Raw genomic sequence first — 8,743 nt, forward strand, 5'->3', positions numbered from 1 at the left:
CTGACCAGGATGTGGGGTGCTAGACAGCAGTGGGATACCACTGCCCTGCCTCTGCCCACACCCTTGCCCTCCACTCCCAACCCACAGCCCCATCAGTGCCTCTCACTCCTGACCCGCAGCTCCTGCCTGCCCCCACTAGCTCACTCCCAGCAGCAGCTCTGTCCCAGCACCAGGACATGAGTCCAGCTGCAGCTGTCCCACCCACTGCTTTGTCCTGCTCCCTGCGCCTGTGCCCAGGACCCAGCGATCCCCATGCTGTTCCTAGGAAGCCCTCAGCTGGGCTGAAAAGAAATTTAGTGGATTTATTGAATTTACAAATTTTAGATTAGTGTTACACCATTGGCTTTAATGTAGTTATTTTTGATGTGTAAAAGCCTAAGGGGGAATTTCTTTGGAATTTTTTTCTTATTTCTTTGATTCTTAAAAGTCTACCCACCTCTCCTAAATAAAGCAAGAAACAGAAATCCAGCACTCAAGTTCAAAACTACAACATTATTCATGGGTTCAGAAATATGCATAACAAATTTATCAAAACAAATTACTATTTAATTTTAAACTGTATATAATATTGCTAAAACTCTAACTGGTTAGTAAGGGATATTGATGTTAGTCGTGTTGGTCTGAAAGCACAGGCAGACAAAACTCTTGGGATAGAAGTGACATCTTTTTATTAGACCAACTAAATAGTAGCAAAAAGAAAGAAAGAATTTTTTTGCTACTATTTAGTGGGTTTAATAAAAGATATCACCTCTACTGCAAGAGTTTTGTCTGCCAACTGGTTAGGTAAAATATTCACAATATTCACTATAAATATTCTCCCTCCTCATCCTCTACATTAATTAGAACAGGTTCAAGAATTCTTATACAACTTTTATTGAATTATGCTGCGTGCATCTACATGTGCAATTGATGTGCGCTGAAGTTGCTGCACAGTACCCGCTTGGTACTGGGCTCACAGGTAGTTTCTGCACAAGCGAGACACCCCCTCCCCTACACACACACACACACACACACGCACGCACGCACGCACGCACGCACGCGCGCGCCCGGGCTGACTAGGAGAAATTTGTTCCTGATCAGCTGTCTACACACACACTACTATACATTTAATCTAGTCCCTGTATTTCTTGGTGCTAGGAAACAGCACATCAGCCTAATTTAGTGTAGTAAATACTGTGCATGTGCAGACACTGATGCTTTACTGTACAGTAGACTAATCTATTGCACAGTAAACCATTTTGTGTAGACGCGCCTGCCTACAAGCAAGAAATATTATCTTTTATTGGTAGGGATGCAGTAAAATTGAATAGTAATTTTAACAGAGTTCAATTTGAAAACATTTTTTATTCAGGATATTCAAATCTGGAAAAAGTATTTGAGGCTTCATATGCATTTTGTATGTATGCCAGTTATAAATCACTGCTGTCCTGAGTGCAGAATGTAGAATATTAATTCTAAGAGACCGGCCAGTTTCCTAAAGATCATACATTGCTTGTTTTGAAGAATAGGAATTTATCATATTAAAGGCATTTAATTCTATCTGCAAACCACACTTTTTGTAGTATTTCTCCTTTTGATTACCACACTCAGTTTTTCACCATTGCTGTACCTTACAATTTGTTCAGACAGAAAGAATGAGTAATTGTCTCCTTTTGAAAGCCAAAGTAAATGCTATTCTATGCACTGCAGCAGCATCCCTACTGAGCAAGGTATGGTACGCATTCTTCCCCCGCTACATTTTTATCCTCTTTTCTTTGAACTAATGAGAAACAAAGCTATCCCATATCAATCACAAAAATCTAGATTTTATTTAGGGGCACAAAGCATTGCTACTGTGCACTGGATTGCTTCCAGAGCCATAATTTGTATTTAGCGCTGAACTTCAAGCAACATTACAACATAGGGATAAAAATACCTGCTGTTCCTACAGACCGAATTACTCTCATATTCTGAATTCAGATTTCAAATAATTATTACATGGATGTTAACACAATATTCAGAATAACTTGGACAGCATTCCAAATCCTGCTATTCAATATTCCCAAATGATTTCCCCATTCATACTGTAAAAAAATACTAAGTATGTTGCATTTATAAGATCCTCAGAATAAAGATGATAAATCTCTCCTCATCTTTCTGGGCTGGCTACAGAGAAGTGCTGAGCACTCTGTAAAGTCAACAGTAGTTAATGGGGCTCAGCAGCATGCAAGATCAAATTCTAATTAATGAAGTTAGCTTCACAAATCGAGTGATCAGGGCAGATCCAGAGGGGATGTAGTGGTCCAGCTGCATCCCCGTTTTGAATTGGACTGCACCATGGGAAGCTCTTGGGGACATTCTGAAGTCCCTAAAACTGGTGAAAATCCCCCCTCCCTTCTGCTTCTTGCTCAGAGGGGTGACACACCTTCCCTTTTCCTTCTCCTCACCCCACTTCTCCTGCCTGATGCTGCTGCTTTCCCTACTGTCCCTGGGATGAGGGAAGCACCAGAGGGGTTTCCTTCCTGATCCATCCAGGCTGTGTGGGGGCTGTGTTCAGTTAGGACAGAAACACTGGGAATAGGGATGGGAGGGGAGGCTTCTACTTCTCTGCCCTTGCTCCTGGGGGACCATGCAGGGAGGAGGGAACTATTCCCACCACTCCCAGGTGCTTCCCCCACTCCCAGGACATGAGAAATTGTTTAATTTAAAAAAAAAACAAAAAACCTCTGCATATTTAAAATAGGTATTAAAAAACAATTCTTTTATAGAAATATTGTGAGAAGTTATTTCTTAAGTTATATAAGTCCTTATTACTATGTAACACTCCTGTGCTCTATTAACATATCCATCAAGCTACTGGAATTCCTAAATTTACTAGTAATAGAATATTTTTTAATTCTTTGGTATGAAAAGCACTATGTAAGTAGATAACTACGCATTGTCCAGTGTAAATCGACACAGAATACTGGTTCTTTTAAATATCTCTTATTTACCTGAATCAAAGACTGATTTGAATTGAAGATGACCCCCAATAATAAGATTCTAGATAGATAAAATGTATAAATTTGTAAGAATTTTCCATGTCTAGAATTTAATTATTGGAGGGTCATCTTAAAGTTGTGTGTCCCCCACCACTGCAGCTGTGGGGCAACTGGGTGAGGCATGGGCAATGGCAAGTGAACTGGCCTGACCCCTGCTGCTTGCCACCTGTCACCCCCACCACTTTCCCACCCTGGTGCCTGACATCCTGATGACTGTGTACCCCACATCTCCCACCTGTGCAATGCCTGGACCTCCTGGCACCTGTGCCCCCCGGTGCCTAACCTCCTCACTTGATTCTGTTCTTGCCTGCTCTCCCTGTACCTGCACACCTGGCACCTGCCCTCACCACATATCCCCCGCCTTGGTGCCTCTGCCCTCCACCATGCTACTTACCTTCCCCTCACAGCTCCAAAACTGGTGGGGCCTTGCTCAAGCCAAGAGCAGGGAACACAGATCATTTGCTACCCCTGGTCCCAGCCCAGCCAAGCAGCAGTTCTTGTGGCAATGGCAGCTTCAGCATACCCCAGAGAGGCAGGGCCAGTGCAGCTACCAGCATTAAGTGGCTACACGCAGGCCAGACCTGCAAGGGGGAGGTGGGGGGCACCAGCTGCAGCACTGACTTGGGTTCAAGTAAATACAGCACTTTTACAAGAGTGTACCTCCTTCCCAAACTTACTTGAACCCAAGATGAGGGGCTTCCCCACCATGTTCAATGAGGGAATCATAGAACCGTTTAGAAGTAGGGTTGAAAAGGATGGCTGAAGGTCATTTAGTCCAACTTCCTGCCCAAGGCAGGATTGCCCCCATCTAAACAATCCCAATACACACCATCTTCTAAACTCCATAAGACTACTATCAAGCCTGACACAACACAGACCTAACAGCCCAACCTGCCACAAGTAAAGCAGGGGGAACCAGGGCAGCCAACATCCTGAAATGTTGTCAATATATGTTCAAGAGGTCCTGGACAGAGAGCAATGCCACTCCACCCCACCTCCACTACAGAGGAAAGCAAAAAACCCCGCAGTCTGTGCCAATCTGACCACTGGATAAAATTATTTTCTGACCCTAAATATGGTGATTGGTTTGACCCTGAGGGGCAATACCCTCCTGCCAGAAACACCCCACCTGAAGTCCCTCTTGGCTGGAGCCAACACCCTATGCACCTGAGGAAGGCTTAAAAACATCCCGACACATACAGGGGGGAAAAAGGGAGATGAAGAGGAGGGGAGAGGGGAAGAAACAACCAACAAAGCCCAGAGACATGGGAAATAGCCATAGTAGAACACTGGAATAGCTATGCCTAGATCATCCCTGAGCAGTGGCCGTCCAACCTCTTCTTGAACACCTCCAATGACAGAGTACACAACTTCCCTAGACCATCTATTCCACTGCCTCACCATTCTCTCAGTGAAAAAGTTTTTCTAGATATCCAATCTAAACTTACTTCACAGCAACTTCAAGTCATTGGTGTACATCCTCCTCTCTGCAAGAGAGAAAAGGTGCTTTCCCTCTTCTTTATGACAGCCCTTCAAGCATTTGATGACTGATATCATGTCCCCTCTTAAGCTCCTTTTCCACAAGCTGAGCATAACTAGCTCCTTCAGCCTCTTCTCATGTGATTTTCCTTCCAAATCCTTGATCATCTTTGTTACACCACAAGAACCTGCACACCAAATACTCACACCAGGACCCTTTGTACATGCATGCACACATGTATACAGTTTGCTGCTCACTAGCTTCCTCCTTGAGTGAACTTCCTAAGCAAACTCCTTCTGTTCACACAAAGTTCACTAGAGTCTGCCTTTTTATAGTGGAAAAAACCTCATCTTGGATTTCAGTAAATGCAATATGATGCTTTGCAAGGATTACAGGAAGAGATGATCCCCAGAGGTTGCAAGGAATGGTGTGACAAAATGTCTAACTCATGCAGAATCAGGAATGCACAAGGCGACTGCAAACGAAGTTAGGACCACCTCCTTCTTCTTGATCTTTAAATTCTATCCTGCACTTCTAGAGACAGATCACAAGATCATCTATGTATATAGATGAAGGAAAAAATATTCCTGCCTTCTGTTTTGTTTACAGTTACCCTGAGCAAATTACCCGCCCCCCTTTTTAATGCTGGGATTTAAAAAATAAAATAAAATAACCTGAAAATCCAGTACATTCGAAATCACTAATACTTTACTTCTGCAACACTCAAGTGTTTTTTTTAATGCAAATTTTCTCATCTTCCTTCAAACATTCAACTACCATTAACATTCTTTCATATTTACCTTCTTGCCCTATCAGCAAAACTGGTTCTTGCAAACCTGATAAACCTGCAGCTACAGTGAGCCCCCAGGTCATAGATGTTCAACCCATTTGAGTCAGGTAGAAACAACACTATGATGGCTACTGATTGCATTTTTGGTGGTATGGAGTATGAGTTGCTTTGTGACAACAACTTGAGCCCCTTTCACCATGAGAGTGGCTAATGGCACAATACCTGTTTTCATCTCACACCTAACAAAAAGAGTTCCCTTTACAAATATACATCAGTTGTGGGCACATCAATATTTCATCTCCACAACTTGCCTTTATTGTAACTGGGAGCATCACTACTACTTAAAACTGGATGGGAACACAGGAATCAGAGGAATATTCAAGGAGAAACTGACTACATAAAGTCTTATTTTACCTGATCTTTGGCAACTAAAGAGCATAGCAGATTAAGACTCACTGGGCGCGTCCACATATCCAAGCACATGCACTAGCAGCAGCTCAAATAGCAGCAGCACAAATTTGTGCCAGAGATTTGTGCCTCAGCACACGCGCACGAACATGCACTTTGGTGTAGGATAAATTGGGTCACTTGGGGCAAACTGACCCTGCCCAGCTCCTCTCAGATCTTCAGCCAGGGGGAGCTAGAGGCTGAGACCAGCACTTGTGCTAGCCCCTGTGGTACAAAAAGCTGCCCTGGCAAGCAGCTCAGGGCTACTTGCTCTCAGGAGCTTCTGAGGCCCAGCCACTTGGTATGTGGGGACACTAGCCCCTGTGCCAGCTGGACTGCTGCAGCAGCCCTGACCTAGAGTGGCCCGTGCACCCTCTACCCACTGCAGCAGCCTGGCAGTGGGGGCTACTGCCCAGCTGTGACCTGCTGCCACCTGAGACAGCATCTGCCTCCTTGGACCTAAGGCCCCATGACTGTGTGCCTGCCAAACCCAGATGGGGACCACACGGCTGTCTGGACTGTGGTACAGGCACTGCAGCAGAGCTACCTGCACCTCTGAGCCAGCTGCCAGTGGGCTGTGGCTGCACAGTTGGCCTTCATGCAGCACTGTTGTCATATCTTCAGGTGCCCCTGTCCTGCCATCTGGGCAGTTATCACCCGGAAGAAGTGCTCATTGTGGTAGCCTGTTTTGAACTATTGAAGCGTGTCCTCCTGGCCCCAAATAGCCAGGGGATCAGCTGCCTCGTCTACCCCCACCTGGATCCCTACTGCTGGCTCTGGGCTGGGCACGCCTCTTCCCTTCCAGGCTGGCCTCCCCCTGCACAGTCTACTCTATGGGGCAGGAGGCCTCCAAGCCCAGCTCTAGTGGCCACTTCTCCCTCCCCCGAAATCTCTCCCTCTCTCTCACACATAACCCTGCTGCCATCGCATAAGAATACAGACCCAACTGCCACCTCAATCCCCACCCCAGCCACCCATTGCCCACCCACACCCCTTCCAGGGGCTGTGCACCATGGGGGTGGGGGAGGGGGGGCATGTGGCAGGGGTCCCCCTCCACTACTCCTTCACACACATCCTCCACCCTCCATAAATCCCTCCCAACATCCCCCCCATCAGTGCTGCATGATCCTTCTTGCTGCAGCCAATGCTCAAGTGATCCACTCCCACCTCTGCCACATAAACCCCACTACTGGCACTGCTGTGCCCAGAAGGCTCACCCATCCCTTCCAGTACGTGGGCAACAAGCTCACAGGGCCCACTCCCTCTGAGCTTACCTATGTCAAAGACCCAGACTGCTGCAGGAGCAGAAGTAATGAGGGGAACAGCAGTTGGGTAGTACCCTGAGGCTGCACATTAACCCCTCATGGGCTGGATGCAGCCCATACGCTACCAGTTGGACAATCCTAATATAAAGTATTTGCTAATCATTGTGAAATACATTAACTTCCCTAAACAACCAAGAATATTTTACTTCTACATAAAATCATCTGAATGAGAGAAATGAAGCAATAGTCATGTAAATCTTTGTGACCATACTACTAACTTTCCCTATATTTCATTTCTTCCACTGCCTATGACAGAATCCTGGAACCACATTTTAGGATGTCACAAAATAAAGTAGAAAGAGTCTCCTTTTAACCTCCTGGTAGATTGCAGAGGGAAGAGAACAACACATAAATATAGACAAAGTATTATATATTCCTTTAAAAATTACTACAGTAAGATTAATCCTGATTAATTCAGCATGAGAAGAGAGATAAAATTTCAGTACTGCATTTACCTGAATTGAAAGCAACCAAATTTAAGACAACACCCTAATAATTAGATTCTATACGTGGAACATTATAAATGTATTAAATCTTGAATTAATTTTCCCCCACCCCTCAAGGCAAGAGCAGAGGGATAAGTGGGAGGGAAAGCGGCAGCAAGGGAAAAGGCAGCCTGAACCTTGCCCCTTGCCGCCCCCAGGTGCTTATGCCCCTTGCACCTTCCCTCCCCTTGGTGCCTGCTCCACTGTCTGCCACCACTTACTCTATGCAGCAGCTCTGGCTCCAGCTCCATCCCTGATGAGGTAACACAAATGGCAACAGTTTTGGCCCTGGGCTGGAGCCAAAGCCACAGCAGCATCCCTGTCCCTGAGTGGTCTCCCCCACGCTCCCCCAACTCTGCACCACATGGTCTCCCCCAGGTTGGGCCTGGAGCCATGGCCAGAGCAGGTGTCTACCGTGGGCTGCTACTTAAATCTAAGACATGGCTTCCCCCCATCCCTATGTTGAATGGGGAGAATGAACCTCATCTTGGATTCAAGTAAATACAGCACTCCTACAAGAGTGTAACTAATTCAAGTTTTAATTATTTAAACAATTACTTTGTCATTATCTAGAGAGAAAAAATTGCACATGTAAGTTCTAATCAGAGATAAACACACGAGATTTGCTATTTTCTCAAGTAGTTTAATAATGTTTCTGGTTTAAACCAACCTTTTTGTTGCTGGCGATACAGTTTCCTTCCTGGTTCCTGATGGGGAAGGTAGAGAGCCACTTGGTTTCTTTGGTAACACAGTTCCATTATTAACAGTTGTCCTTAAAGGCAGTGTTTGTACCAGGGGTCTTGCTGTAAGACAAGCAGATGATGAAGTCACAGTCTACACGGACATGTATACACTGAATAAGTATAACATCTTTATAACTGCAGACAACAAAAATGTAACATACTTCAAAAATACCTCTATAATGTGTTTCCTTTGTTTCATTATACTGGGGACTTAAAACTTACAATGGATAAATTAACTAAATCTGCAGCATAGGCTTATTATTAAAAGGAAGTAATCTTGCAAGCAAGTATGAGTTTGAGTTCAAACTGAATATAAACAAAACTATCAAAAAGTTCAGCTTGAATAATATACTGCATTCAAATACGTCTCATTACAATGAACCTACTGTTCTAGAATTCTGGAATTCTATTAGCTAAATCTCTCATGTAAGAGGCAAATCCTTTTTTTTTTTT

The 8,743-nt window shown here is 44.7% G+C and overlaps 1 protein-coding gene across 5 annotated transcripts in view; it reads right to left on the minus strand.

Moving 5' to 3' along the window:
- EML1 (echinoderm microtubule associated protein like 1) overlaps positions 1-8,743 on the minus strand; it is a 312,189-nt gene that overhangs the window by 134,260 nt on the left and 169,186 nt on the right. For all 5 annotated transcript variants that reach the window (XM_019518578.1, XM_019518580.1, XM_019518577.1 and 2 more), the window contains exon 3: positions 8,218-8,350. In XM_019518578.1, the coding sequence (XP_019374123.1) occupies positions 8,218-8,350 (133 nt within the window). The remainder of the gene's footprint in view (positions 1-8,217; positions 8,351-8,743) is intronic.

Source organism: Gavialis gangeticus, unplaced genomic scaffold (genome assembly GCF_001723915.1).
Source record: "Gavialis gangeticus isolate Ggan-Ray unplaced genomic scaffold, GavGan_comp1, whole genome shotgun sequence".
Classification (NCBI taxonomy): domain Eukaryota; kingdom Metazoa; phylum Chordata; order Crocodylia; family Gavialidae; genus Gavialis; species Gavialis gangeticus.